The 27174-nt window shown below is 43.5% G+C and overlaps 1 protein-coding gene across 2 annotated transcripts in view; it reads right to left on the reverse strand.

Annotated features, from left to right (window-relative positions):
- ULK4 (unc-51 like kinase 4) overlaps nucleotides 1-27174 on the reverse strand; it is a 1615551-nt gene that overhangs the window by 739655 nt on the left and 848722 nt on the right. For both annotated transcript variants that reach the window (XM_069211486.1, XM_069211487.1), the window contains exon 30: nucleotides 64-156. In XM_069211486.1, coding sequence (XP_069067587.1) covers nucleotides 64-156 — 93 coding nt within the window. The remainder of the gene's footprint in view (nucleotides 1-63; nucleotides 157-27174) is intronic.

A 27174-nucleotide genomic window follows, 5' to 3' on the forward strand; every position in this document is an offset into this window, starting at 1 on the left:
GCCTCTCCAATCAAATATATTATTTATTTCACAGGTAGAAAAAAAAGATGATCTATCTTTTACCTGGTAAATGAAGGGTAGTTCTCAGTGAGAGCCACTAACAGTTTCAGAGCATACACAGGTATAGGCTCCCCCTCCAACAGAATATTATCATACCTACAGAGAAATCAGAAACATTATTAGATATACTAGTGAACAAGCGTAATCTCATCTTTAAACAAAATCAGGGCCAGGCAAAAAGTGAATATTTTTATTCTAAGTTTCTTTTGACCACAATCAGGAATTACATGTTTAAATGATGGACTTTCAACAATAGTGCAGCTTAGCATCATATACTGAGTAAAGACTTTGAAATGCATGGATTGCACCTGCTTCTCTTGTTGCCCTCTTATGGCCTCTCAATATCCGAAGAGTACCAAAGCTCAGGAGGGCCAACCTCTATTCCGTTCTAGACCAGTCATTTAACACGTGAACAGTGGTGAGCGAGAGAAAATCACAAAAATGAATGCAGTAATAATATAAAAACAATAAACTTACTTTCAGTAATGATATGACTGAGTAATACCATCTTTACACACGGATTTCTCAACTAGTAATATGCCTAGGTGTCAGAGTGGTCCTGAAAATGTTTAAGCTATGCTGGCCAGGTGTCACATATGACATAATGACTCCAGGAGAGCAGCATGGCTACCCTCACAGGTAGAGGCTGACAGACACCACAAGGGGCCGGCAACAAAGCCGTTGCTGACTTAAGTCCCAGTGCCAGAAAAGCAAGGAAAAGACCAACCTCTCTGAAAAATATTAACTGACAGAAAATACAAAATCAGAGTCCTTATAACGTTGGAGGGTAAGAACTAATTTGCAGCAAAACAGAGTAGTCATCGAAAAATGTTATGAAACATAGGCTTTTCTTTTAGTGAAAATATTTCTGGTCACAAATTGCTCATTTACAAATACTTCATGGACAAACAATGAACGTGGAAGAGGATTTAAAAGCAAAGAGTACAATCAAAACAAACTGAGAACGGCACAACCAAAACACCTCTCGTCGCTCAACATAGTCTACCCATTATAGCACTGTAATATGTGCCCATTATCCTCTTTTCTACAACACGGATTAGCCGTACAATATCGGTTTCCTTCAGTACACCGCATTTCAAAAATATTATGTGCATATTCAGATTAAATGTTATTTCAATTTATTATATTCATATTGGATTCGCACTCATGAATAAGGATGGATGCTGACCATGACACCATACAGACTCTCCGTCAAACAGTAAAATAAAACTGGACACAAGCTTACCAACACAGATGAAATAAGGGACTTTACAGTTTATTGAACTCAGCAAGGTAATGTATTGGCTCCCCTCCGCCAAACTCTAATTCAAGCTCTAAGTTGTCAGTTCCTGAAACTGGTTGCTGATGGGCGTATTGTTGGAGATTTGTAGCTCCTAAATCAGTTTACCTCTACTCCTGGTCTGACATGTTTTCAAACCTTTTTGTTAAAAAATACAATACCTTACTGTGAAAGCTGCCATGGCCCAGCGCTGCCTCCCTGTTTTGCTGACCGTGATGCTTGAGGGGGAGAGAGGTCCAAGCAGGCGGTAGAGGGCTTCCCAGCATTTCGTGGACTAAGTTAAGTTCCACACAGGGATGAAAGGCCTTTGTTTCTCTGCTCAGTGTGAGCCTGCTGCAGTAACTGAAACATGCACTTTGGTGTGCAGTAAATCAAAGCGTATCTGAAATATTCAGCTCGTTTATATTTTGCTTCCTGAACATCGTAGTGTGAGCCTGCTGCAGTAATTGAAACATGCATTTTGGTGTGCAGTAAATCAAAGCTTATCTGAAGTATTCAACTCATTTATATTTTGCTTCCTGAATATCGGAGTCTGATGCATTTTGGTATACAGTTAATCAGAACTTATATCTGTCAATAAACTCTTTGCTTATATATATATGCATAGATGCTCTTTGTAGTGTACTTATATATAATTAGATGCTTTTCATTGCTATTCTTATTCTACTATTGTTAATGTGCTAAATGCCTACATTTACCTGAAATTCTAGTAAAGCTAAATTGTATTTATAATTGGCGTGTGGTCCTTCATTGAGCGTCCTTATTGACTTATACCGAACAGGTGTCAGTCAGTCACCTGGATAAGACATTTTGGTACCAGGAGTGGGGTATAAGTCAATAATGCCTCTTTGTGGACGTAAGAAATGTGAGGCAGAGAGTGGAAGACAGGATGGGGCAGAAGCCAGATCCATTCCCAGGTGGTTAGCAACTGACCCGTTCTCTGGTGTGGCAGGACTCCTGAACCGGTGGGCAGCGCCGGTGTTATGGGAGGCATTAGATGAGAAAGTGACTCCTCTCTTAGTGGAAGATGCGGTTGAGAGTGTGAAGCTAAGAGGGGCGAAGCTGGAGCTGAAAGCAGCAGGGCAAGTGGGATGGCTTTTCCTGTCTGTGCTCCATACAGTATACAGGAAAACATTAACACAAGATGCAGAGATAAGAAAACTGCGGGATGAGGTTGCAGCCTTGCAGGAAAGGCAGTTACTTATGAAAGAGACCATAGAAGGTGCAGTGACTCGGGTGATCAAATAGAGGCAAGGTGCACCGCATTAGCAGTACGAGTAGCAAAATAGAAGAGTAGGCAGAAGCCTAAAATGCCCTCAACTCTGCAAGTGAGGGCACTGGTACACAAACAGAAGAGTAGGCAGAAGCCTAAAATGCCCTTGGATGTGCAAGTGAGGGCACTGGTACGCAAACAGAAGAGTAGGCAGAAGTCTAAAATACCCTCAACTGTGCAAGTGAGGGTATTGGTACGCATAGAAAATTGGGATCCATATACTTGGGATGGAACAGTCTCAGACAATGATGACCGGAATTGGGAGGATGAGGTGGAAGTACGTGTAACAGAACTAGGTGGAGTTGTAAGTGGAGAAGGACGTGTAGGTGAAATTGAAGGTGAAAAGGGAGTGAATGGTGGGCAAATACAGAATTCTCGTTTGGTAAGAGATTATACGCAGAGTGAGTTGTTGGAGATAACCCGTATGTTTAGGCAGATGCCTGCAGAGCCTTTGTTTAAATGGTTGGTGAGATTGTGGGACACTGGAGCAAAAGATGCATTACAGAATCCTTTTACGTTAGGCCCATCACAGAAGGAGACCAGTTTGAGCTGGAAATTATAGTACAGGATGATGTAGATGATGTAGTGATGTGGAGCCTATGGCAGAGGCAGGGAAAAAAGAGGGTGCCACAAGATTGGGCCTTAGTGGAAATAGAACGCATAACTGATGATCGACCGGTCACCTTAAAAACATGGGTCCCCTTACTAGGTTGGACAAGAGAAGGAGGGGTTGGCAATAAAGTAGGCAGAGCGCAGGAGTTTGCCATTGTGAAGTGGAAATGGAATCTGCAGCACAGGGCAAAACCGGGACCAGCAGGAGTGTCGAAGTTACAAGAAGATAAGCTAGGGGCAGTGGACTTGCAGGCAATGGCCCTTGCGCCAGAGCCCTCTGAAATGGAATCCTCACCAGTTATGACAGCCCCACCTTTTGAACGACTCACCGAAGAAGAACAGCAAAATGCATGGTTCACAGATGGTACCGCCCGGTACTATCAAGGAAAAAGACAATGGCAAACAATTGCATTCCAGCCTACTACAGAAACGATGTTGCTGCGAGAAGAGGATAATGAATCAAGCCAGCTTGCAGAACTGCAGGGGGTAGCAGCAGTGATCGAACAAGCCCCCATCGGAGAGAAAACATTTGTGTACACTGACAGTCGGGCCACTTACCAAGGACTAGTAAGCTGGGCCACGACTTGGCGCAAGTATGGATGGAAAATTAAAGGCACCCCCATTTCGGGAGGTGAGCAGCTATGGGAAGAGATGTGGCAGGAAGGGCAAAAATGTCAAATCTATGTGGGGCATGTGGATGCCCATTGCCCATCGAATACCTCACTTGCATCTCTATTCAACAACACCGCAGATCAAATGGCCAAAACGCGAACGGTGGTCATCAAGGAGGACGCTGAAGCTGCTTTAGCAAACAGGGCCCATGCAACATCCGGACATTTAGGAGAGAATAGCGCTTATGCATGGGTACAACAACGACAAATTCCAGTTACTAAAGAACAAGTGCAACAAGCAGTAAAGGAGGGCCCCATATGCAACCAGATTAGACAAATGCCCCTGCAAGAGAAGCCTAGCGGCCATATCAGAAGACGAACTGCAGCTGCTACGGTGTGGCAATTGGACTACATCAGGCCGCTACCAAAAGGAGGAGACAAAAGCTACGTATTGACCATGGTGGACACCTACTCTGGCCTTATGCTGGGTATGCCCTGTAAGTCTGCAGATCAAAAGTCCACTTTGTGAGGGGTAAACTACCTGATAAAACATTATGGGGCACCTGATGAGATCCAAACAGATAGGGGCACACACTTTTCAGGGAAAACAGTGCAGGGCTGGATACAGGAACAGGGTATTTGGTGGATTGTGTACCTTAGTTATTATCCACAAGCTGCAGGCATGATTCGGAGATATAATGGATTGGTGAAAGAACAGCTAAAAAAGTTATCAGCACATGACAGACTTGCACAAGTGATTTGTGAACAAGCGTACACCCCCCACATTGAAGAAAGATCTGCCCCGCTGATAACACCCGGAGAGGTGAGGGAGGATTTGGAAGCACAGGAAGAAAAGTATGGGTGAACCATCCAGGGAAAAAGCCAGAGGCAGGAGAGCTATTGAGTCATGGGGTGGGGAGTACGTATATTGTACTTTTAAAGAATTCTAATGTACCTATATTTGTACCTGCAGTGAGACTTACCCCATGGTCGTAAACGATGACATCTGCGTTGATGATAGCAGAGAATGTCGTTACGGACCTTCATGTCACTTGTGCACCTCAAGCCGCTAAAGTAACTGATGACCAGGGAAATGTTTCACTTTGCAACGTGGAGGTACCTGGAGGCAAGTGGATGGCTGCCAAAGCTGTGACCTAGAAGGTAACTGGACAGCAAATCCGACATGCCAAAGGACTGAACGAGGTGCAGGGGACGCCAGCAACAGTACAGGCTTTGAGTTATATGCTAAACATGATATGTAAATATTGTGATACCAGGACACATGGTGGTCGTTACAATGAACAATGAAACCAAAGGAGTTTGATACTCCAAACCACCAGCCTTCATGTTTTATGTAACCGAAAGACGCATGGTTAGCAACTTAAACAACGTTTCTATAGTTCAATATAGAATAGGATGTAAGCAAGCTCTGCATGCAAGCATAATTAATCGTATTGTGTTACAGATAAATATTGCCAAGGGGAATGTCTCAAAGTATGATCCATTATGTGCACCATGGACACCACAGCTATGGCCCTTGCCAAAGTTACGCATTTGAAGAGATCTAGGGTTCTTGATAGCTGGGGCATATGGTGCCCCTTTATATTGCTCCCCGTAGTGATAAGTAAAAGAATGGTGGATACCTCACACTGACAAAAAAGTGGATTGGGTATGTACACACACTGGACGGGTGCTAGATCCATGTCTTCACACAATACCAGTAGAATGTGAATGGTTACCTTATCCTATTGAATGGCACAGACTTATATCAGATAGGGACAGAGAGCATATGTTATGTCATTAATCATCCCTTACTTATTAACGGATTTATACAAACCACCGGAGAGCAAGTAATGTGTATGTGCAATATTACCCGCATTACTGACATAAGCACTCACATCTTGTACCGACCGACTAAGTTCACCATAACCACATTACAGACGCAAATGCGTGTGCAGTTAGAGTGGAACATCTCGCTTGTTGTTAAGTTACCCAGATTTGAAGCAATCAGGCACTACACACAAGTTACCTTTGCTAAATTTGATATGACAGCTAAATACACCAAGGATACAGCCATACTAATGACCATAAACGCTAAACAGCTTATACACACTGCTTCATGCATCCAGCAAATCACTGAGCATCATTGGTATGACATTTTCTTAGGCTGGCACTAGGAGCTATGAAGACGCTAAATATAGTGTTACAACAGCTAATTTGGTTATTGATTGTCTGTGTTACGTTAATGACTATACTATGTAGACTATATGTATGCACAAGACAGCTTTATACTAAGATGCAGGCGCTTAGAATAACGCTGACCAGTATTAGTAGCAACCTAGCTAGCGGAATGTCAAAGTAAATGATTTCCATTTCGCATGCATCACGCTCATCTAAGGGGTGGCGTGATCAGTATAGGGAAAGGTGCGGAAGACATTGTGACACCAAGGGTTAATTAGCTTGAGCAATATAGAGGAGCGTGATGCCTGCTGAAACCCCCCGAACTACGTGGAAAAGTTCATGATTCATGATATTATTTTCAAACTTGTTTGTGTAGAAGACTCTGTCCCAACCTTGAGAACGAGAGTACAGGGAGAAGATGGAATGAAAACAAAGGCTGGGGAAGGGCAGAGCAGTCAAGTGCTGATAACATAGATAGAAAATGCCAGAAAGAGATAGAATTGAAGCTTCGAGTTATTTAAGCACTGAAGTGTGGGTGAGGGCCTGGAAGCTCACAGATGGAGTGGTGAAAGCTGTCATGGCCCAGCGCTGCCTTCCTGTTTTGCTGACCGTGATGCTTGAGGGGGAGATAGGTCCAAGCAGGCGGTAGAGGGCTTCCCAGCATTTCGTGGACTAAGTTAAGTTCCACACAGGGATGAAAGGCCTTTGTTTCTCTGCTCTATTATTATGATTGATTATTTATGCTTGCACTGTGTTTATAACCTGAAGTATTCAGCTTGTTTATATTTTGCTTTCTAAACATCGTAGTGTGAGCCTGCTGCAGTAATTGAAACATGCATTTTGGTGTGCAGTAAATCAAAGCTTATCTGAAGTATTCAACTCATTTATATTTTTCTTCCTGAATATCGTAGTGTGATGCATTTTGGTATACAGTTAATTAGAACCTATATCTGTCAATGAACTCTTTGCTTATATATATGCATAGATGTTCTTTGTAGTGTACTTATATATAAATAGATGCTTTTCACTGTTATTCTTATTCTACTATTGTTAATGTGCTAAATGCCTACATTTACCTGAAATTCTAGTAAAGCTAAATTGAATTTATAATTGGCGTGTGGTCCTTCATTGAGCGTCCTTATTGACTTATACTGAACAGGTGTCAGCCAGTCACCTGGATAAGACACTTACGGAGACTGGTTGGGAGCTAGAACCTGAGGAAGCCTTCTGTCGAAGACCTCTTGACGACATAAATCCTTCTACCTATCCTGAAATATTGGTCCGAAGCCTTCTGTCGAAGACCCCTTGACGGCATAAATCCTTCTACCTATCCTGAAATATTGGTCTGATAGCCTTGACTGAGCCTACCAAAGCTATGAGAGCTTGCCCTTTGTCGCTGGCAAGCTAACATGCACCTTAGGCCTGCGGCAGGAAGCAAGGACACATATTGTTAGTCTACAATAGTTGGAGGGAGCAGAGGAACAGATAATCGACACACGCAGTAGCAAAGAATGAAACCAGATTTGGAGTACTTGCATGCCATGGTTCTCAAGGTTTGGTCGCTGAAGAAAGGACTGGAAAGGCTGCTTGCTTCTAACATATTGTGAAGGTGGGGCCCAGGTGAGCCGCAGTGGATACAAAATTGAGCGGTCTCTCCTGAAGCCCTGACAGTCAGTGAACAGTAACTTGGGCACTATGAGGCCTCTGGTGGTAACATGGAAAGATTAGGAGCTTTAGAAATACTGCAGTGGAATAAAAGGGCATCACTGTGCCCAAATGACATGCCAGGCCTAATTCTTTATTGCAGTAAAGAAAACATTTTTTAGAAAATGTAGACAACATTGTGCAGTTCTGAGGTAACTGGAAAGGGGGTAAGTGCTGGTTGCGCACGTAGAAGAAAAATAGGTACTGTCTTTGATAAAGCTGAAAATTCCATGAATCCCTTAGGAGAGGTGGAGGTGGACTCCTGAGTCCTAAAGTGGTACGTATCCCTTTTCTAACATCTCAACAAGAAAATGAGACATAACATGCGGAATTGGTTTTTAGCGTACCAAATTCCGCATGTTTTACTTTTTTTCCAGGCCTTTTCTCCTTATAAATTTCAGCAGTTTTGAACTACCAGAATTTAACAAGGAAAAACGTGAGGGTGTGATAATTATCACACAACTTGTAATTCTGATCTCTATGCAAACACCGGTTTGGACAGGCATTGGAATTCAGTCCTTAACATGTAATAAGAGAATAAAAGCTCTTCTGAGTTCAAATCTGTGCTATTTCTCCTCCTCTTTGGAAGCGTGGGCAGGAAGAAACAAGCATTTGCAATGCAATAGGTATCGCAACAGCTAGAGTTCGAGCTATTGGCATTGTAAATGCATAACTGGACTTTTCATGCCACATAAATTGCTGCATATTTTGGTCCCGTCTGCTACATAATACCAGTGGCCCTGCATATAACTAAAGCACTTCTATTTACCTTTGTCCTCATTATTTATTATATTATTATTTTGGGGTCCCCCAATCTAGTGTGGGGACACAGAAATGACCGGGACAGAAAGGGCACATTGTGCGGTGAGTTATGTGCAAAAATGTTTTGTAAAAGGAATGTCCCACAAAGCATTATGGGGTGAGTTTCCAAGTGCAGCGTATATTGTAGTATCTTGACTGTAATGCTCAGAAAAGACACTAAAGGGCACCACTATAAAAATAACATTTGTAAGAAACATGGTCATGTAACCATATAGTCAGCCCCTAGAGGGCATAACCATGTGAAAACAGAATGGCAGAACGTAATGCAGTGTAACCATATATTTAGCCACTAGAGGGTGTATTGCATTACACATTTTCAGGCCTAGCAGGCCTACTAGAATAATAATGAAAACAAGGCCCTTAAAACAATAACTACACCCAGCGGTAAAACAAAAGTTCCAGCCATGAGAAAACTTAAAAAGACACTGACTGTTGTGAGGGGTAGGGGGTGTTTATTATTTTTGTCCCTCCCGACCTAGTGGGGTACCCATAGATGCCCTGGACAGAGTATGTTGTGCTGAAAATTTTGATGGTGGTCGCACTGTCCTAGGACCACCACACGGTGAGTTATGGGCAGAAATGTTTTGTAAAGGGAATGCCCGCAAAGCATTATGGGGCAAGATTCCGAGTGCAGGAAATATTGTAGTATCTTGAATGTAATGCTCAGAACAGCCCCTAGAGGACACCATAATGAACATAAAATTTGTAAAAAAAAAAAAAAACATGCCCATGTAACCATATAGTCAGCCCCTAGAGGACACAACATGAAAACAGAATGGCAGAAAGTAATGCAGTGTAACCATATATCTAACCCCAAGAAGGCGTAGTGCCTTACCCATTTTCAGGCCTTACAGGCCGACTGCAATACTATTACAAACAAGGCCCTTAAAACACAAACTACTCTCAGCTGTAAAACAAACGTTCCAGCCATGAGAGAACTTAAAAAGACGCTGAATTGTGGGATATACATACACACAAACAAATATATATATACATTCACACACACACACACACACACACACACACACACACACTAAACAACTCATCACAATGAGACCTTAAGACACTGGAGATGCACAGACCTGGTGAACGAGGGGAAGCACCCAGTGCTTAATTTGATCCTGTGGTTGCCAGTGGACAGACATTTTCTGTAAGCAAGAGAGGGAAAACATGCAAAGGGGAAGGACAATGGAAGTGAAAGATGGAAAGCTCACAAAGGAAGAAAGCAGGAACCCACAAAGGAGGGTTACAGGGGAACAGAGTGTCTGGCAGTTGTTTAAAGAGGCCCGGGGTGGATTCAAGAGTACGCAACCTTGCTTTTCGGAGCGCTGAAATTTAATAGCACCAGAGTGTAATTATGTTGTATGGTATGGATTTATGTGGAGTGACTTGGATTGGAACTATGTGTAATGATGTTGAATTATATTGTGTGGATTGCAATTATGTGGGGTGGAGTGGAATTTTGTGGGTTTGAGTGGAATTGTGTGGCATGGAATTGTTTGGCTTTGAATTGTGTATGCTTGAATTGTGTAGTGGATCTATGTTTATTGGAATTATGTGGATAGGAATTATGTGGTATTGTGTATAGTGGAATTATGATGAGTGGGATTGTGTTTAATGGAGTGTAATTATGAGAAGGGGTATGTGTTGTTGAGTGGCGTGAAGGCAATTTATGTGGTGTGGCAATTAATTACATAGCAGAGATGGAGGGATGAAAAGTAGAGAGAGGTGCAGCTATACAGTGGAGGATTACTAACTTCAACGCCTTCCTAAATAGATGCACACACCAACATTGGCGAAGTGGGAGAATTGATGAAACACCTCCCAGAGTATTTCCAAAGGCAGGCAATGGTGCTAGTAGAAAAGAGGAAGACCATCGCCAGCATGTGCCTGAAATCTGCCCTTGGTGCCCCTGACAGCCTGTAGATAGCTGGTCACAGGCACAAACCAGAGGAGGCATGCCTGGCTACGGGTGTTGGGGTTATGGAGTAAGGAGCATGCAGTATCATCAATGAGCCTTCACTGGAGAACATGTATTTAGCTCATCGGTGAATGACACACTTCAACAGCTTAGAAAGGGCAATGACTTGACCAAGGCCATGGTGCCTTGCGGTTTCAAGGTCACCAACAGAGAGAGACAATCCCCATGAGGAGACCAACTGGAAAAGAAGGCTTCCAGTCACCCTACCACCATGCATTGCTACAGCAGCAATCCACACAGCAGTGACCGCCCCAAGCAGTCCAGCACCAGCCCTTTCGGGGCAGTGTGAGAGGAAGAGGCCAGCTCCTCAACCAAGTGACTGCTCTTACCAACCGCCCCACCATGTAACACCAGTGGGGGCAGAATAGGAGTGGAGGAGAGTCATGTCAGAAAGTGTCTTCAGACCAAAGAACACTCATTCGGAAAAGGAGCGGTTTTGCCTGCAACACGAGGTGCAGAAACCCCTAGAAAAGGGGACTATAGAGAGAAATTAGAAAAAATCTATCAAGGAAACTACTCTGCATACTTTCTCATCCCAACACTGAACAAGTCTCTAAAACTAAAATAGGACCTCTGCTTCTTAAACAAGTTTATGCAGATGCAAACATTTAAAAAGACCACACTGCTGCAGGTCATCTCACAGCTGTGGGAAAATGACTATGTGGCAACCAAAGACCTAAAGGATGCTTTCCTACACATTCCTGTGAACCACAAACACAGACGTTACCTAAAGTTCATAGTCAACAAGAACCACTATGAATTCAGAGTATTCCCCTTTGTAATCAAGTCAGCACCCAGAGTGTTAACATGTTTAGCTGCAGTGGTGGCCTACCTAAGAAGGAAAGAGATACATTTCTACCCGTACCTAGATGACTGGCAAATCAACGCAAGCTCATACAATACAAAAGGAACATCAGGACAGTCCTGGACACCCTTCACAGACTAACATTCACGATCAACCGATGAAAGTTTTCAACAGAGCTGGAGAGTCTTAACATTTTCCTGGGAGCAAGAATCAATACTGGAGCCTTCTCTACCCTCAAGAGGATTCGAACAATCACAAAACAGGCTTTGCTGCTACTGCAATGTGTAGTCTCTGACAGTGAAAATTGTGGGGAAAATGATGCACATGGCGCCCTTGTGCATCCCTCTGATCCCACATGCAAGACTACATATGAGTTCACTTCAAGAGTGGCTAAAAACCAATGGTAACAGGCAAGAGTGTGGGGACAATCTGGTGGTTGTAATGCAAAAGGTGCTGGAAGAGATGACCTGGTGGAAAGTGGACAACATAACATTAGGCAGGCCATTAAAGCCACCACAGATGCATCCCACATGATCTGGGGAGCGCAAATGGGAGATCTAAAAATCAGAGGACTATGGAAAGCTGAAACGGTCTTCCTGAAGCAGAAAACACAACCACAATGTTCTATCGGAACAAGAAAGGAGAGGCAAGTTTGCTATCAAAACTAGGCCAGGAGATCTGGAAATGGCCCACTCAGAGCAGAATACCCTTGATTTAAAAAAAATAATAATACACCTGCCAGTGGTAGAAACTGAGGGAAGAAGGCAGACATGCATCCATATCACACAAATGGGACCTACTTGAACAAGTGCTTCAAGAGATGTTCCGTCAGCGGGGTACTCCAGATATTGATTTGCAACTCCATAAAATGTAAAGTATCAAGACTTCAGATTTAGCCTCCTACACCAATGCTTCCAGGGGAAGGCCTTGTCGATTAGACTGATCACGGAAATTGCATATGCTTTTTGACCAATTCCTCTCATACCTTTAGTGATAAACAAGTGCAGTCACAAATGACCCTGATTTTTGTAAACATTTTTTGTTTAATACATTTTATTTGGATTTTCAATTGACAAAATAGTTAGGTAATAAATCACAAAACAATGCAGCGACTCTCCCCTGGCGCATCCTGCTCCACCATCTGTTTCTTTTCAAGGCCTCCATTTCACTAGATCCCATCCCTCCCCCCCCCCCCAAAACCTCCAGTATTTTTTTTCTCCAAATTGTTTGAGGCATCTTTCATCATAGACCCCCTTTCCTCATGCCCTACACCTGTCCATTCCTCCTGTCCAGGCTTGTAGCATTATGCATAGTGTGCTGCCCCACTTTTGCTTGATTTCTTTGGCTCCAAGGCTGATGGTTAATCGTTTGTATGAATCCCTCCAGATTCTCAGTAGTTCTAAGGGAGCTTGAGTATCAGTACGTAGTGCTGTGACCTGTTCTAGTGTTTGTATCCCTCCCTCTCAATATGTTTGGAGTTAAGGGAATTTCCGTATAGTTTGAAGGACACAACAGTTCCACATGCATTTGTCAACCCTGGCACTACAGATTTGGTGCAGAAGGGCACTGATACAGTAAATTCTATGTAGGGCTTACAATTGGATTAAGCGGAAACTCACCTTTATGGCCACATCTCTTGGGAATTGTAGAACATCCCTCCAGTCGTCATCATCCAACTCCCCTCGGTCTCTCTTGCAACGTTCTCTTGGCTGTTGTATTTCTCCCTGTCTGATCCTCATCAGTGTGCCATACGTGAGTGAGATAGCCTTCATAGTCGCAAATCCATCTTGTAACCTGCTGTCTAAGAGTAAGTCTTCTTTGGTTTCCTCTCCTGGTCGGATCTTTAATTGTAATCTGTGGTGTATTTATAAGTATTTAAAGGTTTGTCATTTCAATATCATATTCGACCTGTAGGTGCTAATAGGGTACAATACTGTATTCATCCCATGCATTATCCAGGGAGGAGATGCCTATAATGTATCTTTTTTTTATTTTTTATTATACCCTGTTATCTTTGTGCCAGGCTAAGTCTTGTACCCACCGACAGGGGTGTTTTCGCTTTTAGTCTACTCTCACCCCATTTCTCTATTCAGCTTATGCTAGATGGATTGACTGTTGCCTCCACCCTTCTTCCATCGAGTGCACGTAGGTGGTCTTTTTTTCCCCGGGTTAGCCCGGTCCATTCTAAATGCAGGATTCTCTAGTGGTGCATGCCCCCATTTGTTTACAATGCTCACCTGGGCTGCCATGTAATATCTACAAATGTTTGGTAGCGCTGTGCCCCTGTCATAGAGTTTTGGAGGGTGGACACTGTAATCAGTGGTAGACCATCCAGCCAGAGTATGGACCTTAATCTATTTATGATGAGGAAGAAAGCATCCAAGATGGCGTATGAACAGTTTTGCAGTATATAGCTAAAACTTGGGAGTGCAGACATTTTAAATAGTGCCGCACATAATAGAAAGTGGTAGTGCCTGTCAGTGATTTATGTCCTTCTCCGGTTCATAGAGCTGAGGGCCAGATTGTCTCCATAGTGCGTCCTCTAATCTTGTGATATTCATATTTCCAAATACTTATAAAGTTTTTGTGGCATCCTGGAGTGGCATGGGTAGGTCTTTGTTTATTGCCCAGTTCCCTGTCAGAGATCAGAGACTTTTCCCAGTTTATCCCTAATCTTACAAGGGATGCTTCTGGTTCCGCCTAATGTCATACAGAGGGATGTGTTCTTCCCATGAATCCGCCCCATTGCCAGACCTATGTCTGGATATCAGCCCATATCTATCCGCCAGGGAGTCTATCACCAGTGCAAATAGCATCTGTGATAGTGGGCACCCCTGCCACATAGCTCTTTTGTTGAGGAATTCCCTGGAGAGGACCCCTTTTACTTTAATTCATGCTCTGGGGTTTGTATAGGGGAGTTTGGACCATATACATTTTTTTTTTAGGTCCAAACACAATTTTTTTTCCATAACTGCAAATAAGAAGGCCCTCTTAATGGAGTTGAATACCTTATTCACATCTAGCGATACCACTGGCAGTGGCGCCTTATCCCCTCTGCAGCGGCATTGTTATCTTAGAGGCGCTGAAGGTTTAATTTGGTAGATCTTTGGGGTACAAAACTGTTCCCGTCTGGGTGCACCAAATCCGAGATCACACCCTGAAGGCTATTTGCCATTAGTTTGGCTTACACTTTAGTGTCTGCATTGAGTAGTGACATTTGCTGGTACAGTCCATCTGTCTACCTTTGGGATTAGTATGAGCATAGCAGTCATTGCATAGGTTCTTGTGGAGTTCTCCCCTGCTATATGCCTCAGCGTACATTTCATGTAGTGGTATAGTTCTTCAATATTTAATCTTTCATGGATGGATTCACATGTTTGAATCTCCCCCATCATCATGGTGGGAGCCTCTGGTATTTACTATGCAAATACATTCCAAAACACAGAGAAAGCAATTGACATTGTTAACTATTTGACATTGTTTAAATAGACCCAAACGTCAGCCAGTCATAGACTAGACTCTGAAGCACTCTTCCCTACACGGCTACCATACCTCAGATTTCTAATTGCACATTGTGTGTGAGTCTCCCTGAGGTCTGCTCACTTTTGTTTCCAGTTTTGTAAGGAAAGCTTTGGACTGCTTCTCCTCTAACCATGTCATGTCAGAAGGCTCCAAGGGAAGACTATTAAGAACATAAAAGTTTTGTGGAAAACCCAGGCTTTTTTCTAGAGGAACATCATAACCTCATGCATTGCCTATATCCAAAGCATGCGCCTAAAGAATCCAAGTATTGCAGAACCTATTCTGCCAAAGCGCTCAGACAGGGAAGCCAGACTGTTGTTATGGCTCCAAAAGCAATAGTCCAGATCGGAATCTGGCTCTCAGAAGGCTGAGGATCCAAGGTGGTCTCCACCTGAGGGCAAGCGCAAAAATGAGGGCTCAGACGTGAAGGACTCTAAGAGATCAAAGTCTAATGAAAAACTCTCTGGATCTGGTATCTTCTACTAAGGAGTCCTCCTCAGTTTCTACTCACAAGAGGCCTTCTACCCCTTCTCCTGTGCCAGTCACTCCACAGGAACAATCATCATCGATGAAAATCAGATCATTGAATGACCCGTTGATGGCAGCGGCGTCTGAGGCCAGCATCAACAGGTACGTTCCTGGTCATTTCCAGTGATGATACTGATGATCACTCCAACTATGTCGACGACAATGGCACCCCTGACGACAACTTCGTCGACTATGGCAATCCAATCAGCAACAGCTTTTAAATCTCCATCGTCGCAGCTGTTGTCGGTAGCTGTTTCCTTAAGAAAACATTCTGTTCATTTACAGCATCAGCGCCAAGACAGGAAAAAGCTAAACTTTCTTCAGAGCAGTTATCTCTGCATCTCAAACTGGACTTGACATCCCTAAATAACATCTCTCCATTGCTTTATGCGCCTCTGCTGGATATAAAATAATCAATCAGGAGATTAAGGACACTTTGGTCCAGCGTATAGTCCTTCACAACTAAAATTAAAGTTCCAGGATACGGATGAGGGAGGTGATGATCCCACAAGGGACACTTCTACTTCTCTTGAAGGAGAGTATTCTTTCTTGTCACGTTGACGTGCTGTCTCTCCACAGTATGACTCTTTTCAGGGAACAATATCTTGTTGAGGAGTCCTACGTAGAGCATCAAGGATCAGGGCAGGATATTATTTAAATGCCCATCTCTTTAGTCACGGACTTGAGACACATGATTAAAGACTATTACAGACATTTCCTGGAAGCAAAGGTGCGAGCTTCTACAATTACAACCTGTTCAGAAGCTCTAGCCATGGCTGCTTTTTCTAAAAGCCCAATGCCCGTTCATCAACAGGAAGGCAGAACGGTGTTACCTTCCATCACAATCAGGGATGATTACATCAACAGTAACCTGAATGAGCGACCGGAGGAAGGAGAGCTACTTGGGGACCGTACTACATCGGGTCAGGAATGGGATGATTATATTGGCCCTTCATCACCTTCTCCTTCGCCAGCAAGTTCTCCTCCTGAGGACATAGGCGGCTTTTGTGATTTGCTGGAGCGTGCCTCTAAGACATTAGACCTGCCTCTCTCAGCAAAACAGATGTAATATTTCCTCTATAATTTTAAGGACTCAGCTAGGAGTCTGTTAGACCAATCCCAGTTATTAATCAAATTTGGGAAGAAGGCCTTAAGCTTATGAGAACCCCAGCACCGGTCACTGTAGTCTTTCCCCAGCTAGACAAGAAGTATAAGGCACCAGACACTTCCGCAGCCTGACTGATACTACATCCTCGTTCGGATTCAATGGTGATGCAAGCGGCACAGCAATGCTCCAGGAATCCTTCGATAAGATGCTGTGCGCCACCAGATACGGAGGGCAGGAGGCTCGATAATATTTTGCAGCAATGGCTGCTACTTCCATAAGAGCTTCTGATGCACTGGCCATCCTAGGTCGCTATGACAGTCAGATGTGGTCTGACCTAGCGCTGTTGTGGATTTCCTTCTGGAAGGCAAGAGGGAGGCTAGAGAGATTCTGCAAGAAGGTGCCAAAACATCCTCTCATATGATAGACGCAGCCATGGACATTTCCTCCACCGCATTTAGACAGATGGCAGATGCTGCACTACTGTACCGGCAGGGTAGGCTAAAAGCCACCTCCTTCTGCCCTGAGGTTCAGGCTAAAATCCTCGACATGCCCTTCGATGGTGAGAAATTATTCGGTAAGCATGTGGATAAAGCTCTTCAGGCCATCAAGGCTGATACTGATAAGACACGTTCATTTGGGACGTTTCAACAGATGTGTTTTCAGTCATTTTGTGGAGAAAGAGGGCAATTCTCACAGCTTCCCTTTTACTGATCTCACAGATTTCAACCACATTTCAAACAGGGCTATCATTCATAGTACATTGAGCAACAGTTGTACAGAAATATCTCCACAAAGCAACCAGCGCAAAGAAGTCCTCTGGGTGGGGGAAAAGACCGAGGACTTTTCAAGAAGACAGTGATGTTTTCTCAGGCACCAGTCACCTCGCAAACCCACCATCAACCATTGTCCCACTATCTCTCCACTTTTTACGATCATTGGAAGAGCATCTCTTCAGACAACTGGGTGTTAGACGTAATCCATCATGGTCACACCCTGGAATTTATTACTCTTGTGAGGTAGCAGATAGAGCTGCTACTCTCAAAGGAAGGCTATTGAAGTTCTTTCTCAACACCGAGGCAAAGGTTTCTATTCAAACTTCTTCCTCATGCAGAAAATGTCTGGGAAATGAAGGCAGGTTGTGGATCTCCGGCAGCTAAACAAGTATAATAAAAAAAACAGCCTTTCTGAATGCTGTCCCTGCAATAGATTCTGTTGCTGTTCAACAGAGGTTTCATGCCATCTCTATCTGTTGGACGCATATTTTCACATTCCCATCCATGTGAAACATTAGCGGTTTATGAGGTGGCAGGGTGCCAATATCAGTTCAAAGTAATTCCCTTCGGCTTGCGTTCAGCTCCCAGGGTCTTCATAAAGTGTATGGCGCTGGTGGTCACCAGGTTTTCCCCCTACTTGGACAACTGTTTGGTAAAGGGGTCAACCAATCCTGTCTGTGTGAAAACCCATGATGGCCTGTCAACAGCTGTTGAAGTTGTTAGGACTGAGGTTGAATGCAGAGATATTGTCCCTTATTTTAGAGAAGGATTGGGCAGACTCGCTAAGCATGACAACGAGTTTATGCCATGAATGGGAACTGAATCATCATCAGCTGTCTCAAATCCCCATCACATGGGATACCCTAAATCTAGACCTCTGCGACTCAACAGGAAATGCTAAATCTTTGCAAGCAGATGGGATTGTGGGGGAATGCGTTTCACATACTTGGAAAGGAATGTTCACTTATGCCTTCCCTCCTTTCTCTTAATTTTCCAGAGAGATACACAAGGTGAAGTCAGAACAATGCTGTTGCATTCTCATAGCACCTGCATGCTTGAGACAGTATTGGTACACAGAACTCCTCCTCCTCTCGGTGTGTCCTTCCATCCAGTTTCAGCCGATAGAGAACCTGATCTCTATGAGCAACGGTTAAGTGCTGCACCCTCAACTGAGTTCTCTCAATTTGTCGGCATGGCACCTCATGACAATCAATTCGGTTCTCTGAATATGCAAAGGAATGCAAAGCTGTAGCAGAACAGTCACGAGCTGGTTCAACTAATAAATCTTATACAACAAAGTGAAAAAGATGTTGCTGTTGGTGTATCAGGAATAAAAGGCATCCTTTTAGCTTTTCTCCAGAACAGCTACTACCATATCTTCTTTACCTAGCCAAGTCAAGTTTGGCCTATTTATTAGGATTTTGCAGCAATTTCCAGATTCAGAACACAAACAGGAGAAATGTTCCTGTGGTCCACTAGACTTGTCAAATAATTAATGAATGGCTTGTTTAGAGCCTTCCCACCAGAAAGACCTCTAGCAATACAGTTCTGCCAGCTCAGTGCTGTTCTTTCCCAACTTAATAGCGCACTGTTTGAACCAATCCATAAAGCGGATTTAAAGTATGTATCCTGAAGACTGCACTCTTTTTGGCCCTTACATGAACCAGAAGACAGTTAAATGAAGGCTTTCTTACAGTCAGAACCTTTTCTACAAATCAGAGAGGATAAAGCATTAAGGACCAACCCTAAGTTTATACCGAGGGTTCCAACCTCTTTTCACTTGATTTTTTTTTGACAGAATGACAAGTTCATTCAAAACCCTTCTTCTGAGGCAGAGAGAGCTCTCCATTCTTTGAATGTAAAGCGCTACTTGAAGTTCTGTATTCACAGAATGAAAGCATTCAGGAAATTGGAGCAGCTTTTTTATCTCTTTAGCATCTCCCTAAAAGGTTATGCACTTTCAAAAAGCAGTATAGCCTGTTGGTGTTGGCCACAATAGCATTTTGCCACAGCAAAGCAAAAATACCACTGTCTACAAAAATCACTGCACATTCAAACAGAACAAGCATTTGCAATGCTATGGGTCTTGCGTTTGCTCGGGTTAGAGCTATTAGCGTTGTAAATTCTTAACTGGATGTTTCTTGCCACATAAATTGAAAATAAAACCGTTGCCATTAGCGAGCCGATTGAAAGCGCCACAACGGCCATGAGCACGAAGGAGAGACAAAAAAGGAAAAAAGTTATCTTGCAGTCAAATATATCGGCAAACATGCAGTTACTCATGTAACAGGGTCGATGGCCAAGGTGGTAACAAAACTGCCCCAAGGACGGACAAACGTAAAGCATTTACTAACAAAAGATTTTTGAAAGGCAAGTCCATCAACGAGTGATAGTGATGGGCGTGGTTAAAAGCCCACAGATAGATCACAACAGGCCAAGAGCACTTGTGCTCTTGACCTAAAAACGACTACATCCACTGCTTTGTTTGCAGGAGTATCACTTCCAGACATTTACAAAAGGCAACATGGTCAAATGTACATATGTTTACCAAGCATTATCGTTTGGATTCAGCATGAAAAGCTGATGCTGCTGTTGGATAGGCAGTCTTAAGTCACCTCTCTTAATTAAGATACAAGTAGTTTTTTCCCTTGTTTTTCTTTCCTGTATATTTACAAGGATGTATGGTTATTGCTTCTGTCACCACTGTGTCATCTATTGAGTCTATTGGTTACAGTGGTTCATGTCGTACATCCTTTGCCCTTCTTTGGAGAGTTTTCGCCTAACCCTCCTCCTTTCTAATGCTTCTTAACTGCTAGCTACTCTGATTCTATGAAAGGTTCAATATTGAAAAAAAAAAAAGTTATTTACCTATACACTCTGATATCTTTCATAGATTCACTTGCTACCCGCCCACCTCCCAGTTTAGACTTGTATCTCATTGGTGTAATAGTTGATACACTAGTGCTCGAAATCTGAGTTATAGTGGACCTGTAAGGAAGAGTGGTTCAGGTCTGGTCTCTGACTGACGTTTTGGGTCTATTTAAACAATGTGAATTGGATAACAATGTAAATTGATTCCTCTGTGTTTTGTAATGTACTGGAAAAAATATGACTTACTTCTAAATACCGGAGGCTCACACCGTGGTGATGGGAAAGATTCAGGCATGTGAATCTATGAAAGATATCAATACTTGAGAACTGAGGTGTACAGATAAGTAACTTGTTTTTTATTATGCTTGACATTTTCTTGAGAAACTCTGTCAGAAGCCTGTTTCAGCCCGGCACTTTCCCAGACTGCAACTGTGTAAGTGCACCTCTTCCTCAGTTAAGTCACCTTCGCGCTCCAGGGCCTTGTCCCTCTCCAGCCTCCTTGATGGGTAATCTCAGAATAACTGCTGCAGTTCAGGCATCGGTTGTGTATAGAAACTCTGCTTTTATAGTCTGCCATAACTGTCACTATGTCCTCCCTGAGACTTTTGTGCTGTCCGGGGCTGTTACCACCCTGATGTGATTTTTAACCTTTTCCCTATTACTGAGCCATGCTAGGAGCTTTCCTGCGTTATCTCCTGCTTCATATACCTGTTTCTGTTGTGCTGTACAAGTCCTTTTGACTTAGCCAGTGGCTAGTGCATGATAGTCCTCTGCTTGAAGAATTGTGTTTGTTCTTCTGAGGGCACTTGGACATATTCTTCTTCTAAGTCTATCACAAGGCCTGTGTATGTATTCACTATAGTTATGCCTCATTTTTAGCACTCTAGAAATCACAATGTCTTTGCTTTGTACTTGTGTATATGTTGTTTCTGTGCTTGGCATGTTGTGGATCATTGCATGGCTCCTGGTTTTTTGGGTTGTTATACTAGATATCTATGAATTTCATATGGTGAAACGGCAGCGTTATCAGACGCTGCATTGGCAAGGACATACGCCCTTTTTTTGCTTCCCGAACGTTACGGTTAGAAACAGACAGGGTCTACTTAGACTTGTTCGTTTGTCTGCATGTCCCGTACTGGGGGGCATGCATTTTGGATTTTGAAGTCACTACGCATAAGGAACATTCGGTATTGATTTGGAAGGAACACAGTTACAGTACTTTGGATCCTTTTATTTTTGCCTTGAAAAAGTCCGAGAGGACGAAACACGTGTTGGCTGTTTTGTTGCTCATCTATGCCTGCTCATTCTGAGGAGTCAGTTTGCTATTGTAACCTGCTATATACTTTTTCATATGTGGATACAAACAATTTTGAACTATGATTCAACGAACAATTACTGAGGATTAAAAACTTTTCCACACTAAGTCACCCGACTTTTGGACTCTCTTCGTTTGGAGTGCCCCGGTTTGCCCTTTTCATAGATCTATGAATTTCTGCTCTCATTTTTCATCACTCTTATGTCATGTCTCTATCAAACTATCCTCCATTCTCACTCTGACTCATCCCAAATCCCTTCGACCACTTTCATCTCCTAAATATCTCTGCATAAGCTCTTCCCTCCACCTCCACCTCTAACTCACCAAACCTCACTCTACCTCTGTGACCTCCCACACAACCCTACTAAATTCTCCTGCATTCATCTCACCCTGCTACTATGCTCTCCCTAACCCTTCCACATACTCTTCCCCCCTCCCCCCCCTTTATTCATCCCAAGCCTTTGGATTTAGTAAATGAAGGATATACTCCCAATTAACACTTTTAGATTTCTTTCCTTCTCCACCCCTCCATTACTCCAGTCAATCTAACTAACAAACTCTCATATCCACAGCTCAAATTAACTCATAATAATACTAAAACTGTACTCATTATTAAATGATACTAATCCATCACTAATTTTTGTTGGGTTCCGGAGTAGCGTACTACTCATCGAAAAGCGCTAGGACGCCTCGTCAGGGGTAGTAAGCGCTATATAAATACGATTACAATACAATACAATACAATGTGGAATTTTGTGGTGTGTATTGGATGTATGTGGTGTGTAGTGGAATTGTGTGTCGTGGAGTGGAATTATGTGATATGGCATCGAATTATGTGGTGTGGAGTGGAATTGTGTGGACTGGACTTTTGTTAAGTGGTGTGGAATTGTGTGGCATTGAATTGTGTGGTGTTGCATTTCACAAGGGCCAGTAAAGAAAGTCAAAATGAGTAAAATGTAAGTGGGGACAGTACTTCTGCCAGTTAGATAAAATAGTCTACTATTACTGAATGGCCAGTAAGGCACATAAATTTTATAGCACGGCATGTGCACAGTGCCTTCTAGCAACAAGGCACCATACATATATTTTGGAACATACTGATGGTTAATCAACCATCTTAAATGTATGTAGCGTTTTGCAAAATTTGCAACGGTGCCGTAAAAGGCTGATAGAGCATCAGAAATCACAAGCCCTTGAGGTCAGGTGATGAGATGACTGCACTACCTCGCGTTGTGAACAGAAATTGGAAAATAAGGCTGGAAAAGTATTTTCTTTTTAATTAAACAGAATGACAAGTCTTGCAAGCAGTCTTGCCTTGCATTTCAAGGAGCAGAGCAGCCTGAGAAGATTTATGGCCCCAATAAAGGAGATAAGCAATGTCCTATGTGCAACAATGTGAGTGCTGGCAGCGAGGGGCCCTGGAGAGAGAGACTCTAGATGCGATGGGAGGCTAAGTAAGATCACATCATTGCAATCTAGGTTTAGCTACATTCTACCAGAAAGGGCATACTGTGGCTTTCATGAGCATTGAGCAAAAACGACTGGGTGTTTCTTTTGTAAAATAAGCTTATTTTAGGAACCAGAGGAAAACGAGGACAGCACTGGAATAAGACCAAAACAAATGTCAGCAACATGGGAGGAACGGAATGCTGCAATAGAATGCAGCCTAAAGCACCCACAGTGAAAGGGGAGCACCAAAGAAATAACAAAAATAGTCTGGCACAGCAACAGATAAAGAAACCAAAGTTGAATAATATAGTAGTTGAACAATGCTCTGAAAAAGAAAAAGGAGAGAGAAAAAGGGAGAACTGGGCACTACTGAGCAAGAATTTTTAAAGGGCACTGCAACCAACAAATGAAATTGGTTTAAGCCATAAGAAGCATACTAAAAGTACACATGAGGATGAACTCTTACGCTCGACGTAAAAATGGCAACAAAATCACCTGAGTTATATTCAACCCTGAAACTACCTTTGATGTAAAGAGCTTGACTTGAAAAACCGAATTCTTTGCAAAATACTATATAGAAAAGAGGCTGTGGTACTTAATCTGACACATTGAACATGCTAAGGGTAAGGCCACCATAAACACCACATTCCAAGTAAGGGATATCAAAGGTCAAGCAGGCTGGGGTCGAAAAGATGGCTCATGAAAAATGTTAGGTTTAAATGAAGGCCCCAAAAGATGTATTCATCTGAAATCCTTTTAATGAGAAGGACTGAATAACCTGAAACTACAATCTGTAGGGTATATCCCTCCTGAGATCATGAGTGCAAAATGCATTATTGACTAGGGTGGTGGAAGAAAAGTGCGTCTGTTTAACTTTTAAAGTGGTTGGAGTGGAGGAAACAATCTGAGCTGGCTTATGTTGTTCCTACCCAAGTTTACGCTTCTGTCGCTATTGTCACTTAGGTACATAACATCTATAATTATAGGCTATAGCAAGGGGTAAGTGTTTTGGGGGGAAGACAACCCCATGACTTAGGTGGTTCATGGCATTAGTTGGATCAATCCTGTGAATTATCTCCCTTCATGCAGAAGAAAGAAAGTGGATGCCAATGATATATCAAGCAAATGCACCAGGATGGTGCCAGAGAAGCCACCCATTGAGCAGGAAACTGTGCCTACTGTTAAACACGTTTGCACTGCTTGACTGGAAGCATCTAACTTATCCTGCAAATGTTTAAAAAAAAAAAAAGATTTCTTCAATGATTCGAGCAACTGGGTTTCTCATTCTTTAACATTCCAAGATAGCTGACACTCTCCTGTGTTTTGACATGCAACGTGACAAGCTAATGAATAATAAAGAATAAGAAATACTTTTTTCCTGTTTAAGTTTTATATGTACAAGTTACTTACCTTCTGTAACTAAATATCTGGTAGAGACATACACTAGTAGCAGATTCCCTACCTTAGAATTTTCCCCCAAGCGTCAGACTAGATCCGGAGATTTTTTCTTCGAGCAATCCCTTGCACATCGGCAGTTGGCATCAGTGAAGTCCGCGGGCGTCTTTGGCGTCGTAGTCGCTGTGATGACGTCGAGAGTAGTATACAGACAGCGCCTCAGCGCAGAGACGTTAGCTTTTTTTAACGACTTTCCACGCCAAAGTGCAGAGCTGCTAAGAATACTGAGATTGGTGCACCACAGCTAAGGACCTGAAGAGGAATCTCTGCCCCTAGAAATCAGTTTGCAAGCGGGGAGAATGGGTGGGTCGTTAAGGAATCTGCAACTAGAATATGTGTCTACCAGATATATTGTTACCGAATGTAAGTAACTTGTACATCTGATAGAGACTTCTAGTTGCACATTCCTTACCTTAGAAGAGATACCCAAGCAAGTGGTGAGCTGCGAACCAAGATCATACTAGAAAGTCCTGCAGGACCGAACAACCAAAGCAGCCGTCCCAACAGACCTGGCTGTCCAGGCAGTAATGTTTAGCAAACGTGTGCAGGGATGCCCACGTAGAGGCCTGGCAGATATCAGGACAGGAACTCCTCGTGCTAATGCAGTGGAAGCAGCAGTTGCTCTGGTGCTATGAGCGCACAAGCCCTCAGGGGGTTGCTTCTTGGCCAAAGCACAGCACATCTTGATAAAAAGAAGTACCCATCAAGAGATGGTACATTTTTGCACCACCATCCTTTTCTTCGCACCCACATATCCAACAAAGAGCTGATCGTCCACCCAGAAATCTTTAGTACGACTTAGATAGAACTCCAATGCTCCTTTTGGGTACAGACGGTGGAGCCTCTCCTCCTCATGAGAAAGATGTGGAGGTTCATAAAAAGTAGGCAAGGTGATGAACTGGCCTACATGAAAAGGCGTAACAACCTTCGGAAGGAAGGAAGCCTTAGTACGCAACACCACTTTGTCAGAGTGCACAGACAAGAATGGAGGCTTTGAAGGAAGAGTTTGAAGCTCACTTACTCTGTGAGCAGAAGTGATGGCAACAAGAAAGAAAGTTTTGAAATCGAGGAGCCGTAAAGGGCAATTGCACATCGGCTCAAAGGGAGTACACATTAAGTAAGTAAGGACAAGATTGAGGTCCCACTGAGGCAAGATAAATGGAGTGGGTGTAAATAAATGGGTGAGACCTTTTAAAGAATCGACTGACATATAGGAGACTTAAAGAGTGAGGGCCGATCAGGTAACCTAAGAAAGGTCGAAATAGCTGACAAATACCCTTTAAGGGTGCCCAAAGCAGAGCCCTGCTGGGCTAAAGAAAAAATTAACAAAAGAACCTCAGAAAGAGGAGCAGAGAGGGGATCAACAGACTTGCAGGTACATCATTCCACAAATTTATGCCAACAACAGGCTTATATCATTTTGGTGGAGGGATGCCTGGCTGCCAAAATAACATCGCAGACATTGAGTGGATGATCAAAAGTCGTCAACTGTCGCCGCTCAAACTCCACGCATGAAGGCCGAGATTGGACAGGTTCGGGTGGAGAACTGCCCCCTTTTGCTGCGACAGAAGATCCGCCCGAAGAGGGAGTCTCAGTGGAGGATTGGTGGCCATGCTCAATAGCTCTGGATACCATACTCTCTGTGCCCAGTCCAGAGCCACCAAGATAACTTTGGCCCGGTTATTCCTGATCTTCTTGAGAACTCTGGGCAGACGTGGTATAGGCAGAAAGGCATAAAGGAGGCCAGAGTTCCACTCGAGATGAAAAGGGTCTCTGAACGAGTGCGGCCTTGGAAACTTCAATGAACAAAACAACTGACATTGCACCTTCACTGCAGAGGCGAACAGATCTAACCAAGGCTCTCCCCCACTGCTCAAAGAGACCTTGCGCCGCCTCCAGATGGAGACGCCATTCATGATCGGCTGTGCATCGACAGCGGAGTTTGTCTGCTCTGGCGTTTACAGAGCCCGCCAGATGTTGGACCACCAGGGTAATGCCCCGATGTTTCTGCCATGTCCAGAGGCGTAGTGCCTCCTGACAAAGGGTATAGGACCCTACTCCATCCTGTTTGTTGCAGTACCACATGTCTGTAGTGTTGTCTGTGAACATTGGACTACTTTCCCTTTGAGAGAGGGAAGAAATACTTTCAAGGCAAGCCTGATCGCCCGGAGCTCCAGAAGATTGATATGGAGCCCAGACTCCGCTGAAGACCAGAGGCTACTGATCTCTGCCTCTCCCATGTGGCCATCCCAACCTAGAAGTGACGCATCTGTCACTATAGAGAGATCTGGTTGGGGAAGGGAGAGGGATCTGCTGTGGACCCAATGCAGATTCACAAGCCACCATTGCAGGTCTTTCGCAGTCCCCTCTGAAATCTGGACAATGTCGGAGATATTCCACTGATGCTGCGCCCACTGGAACTCCAAGTCCCACTGCAGAGCCTGCATATGCCATCTGGCATGCGTCACTAACAGGTTGCATGAGAAAATTAGGCCCAGCAGCCTAAGAGTTAGTCTCACCAAAACCCAAGACAGAGGCTGAAAGATCAGAATCATAGCCTGAATATCTTGGATTCGCTTTTCAGGAGGATAAGCCCAAAACTGCACTGTGTCCAGAACAGCTCCAGTGAAAGGGAGCATCTGCGAGGGAGTCAGGTGTGACTTCGGCATGTTTATAGTGAACCCCAGCATGTGCAGGAGGTTTGCCGTAATCTGAAGGTGAGAGACGACTTTCTGGGGCGAGTCCACCTACCACAACCAGTCGTTGAGGTAGGGGAAGCCTGAAACCCCTAACCGGCACAGCAA

Source organism: Pleurodeles waltl, chromosome 10 (genome assembly GCF_031143425.1).
Source record: "Pleurodeles waltl isolate 20211129_DDA chromosome 10, aPleWal1.hap1.20221129, whole genome shotgun sequence".
Taxonomy (NCBI): Eukaryota; Metazoa; Chordata; class Amphibia; order Caudata; family Salamandridae; genus Pleurodeles; species Pleurodeles waltl.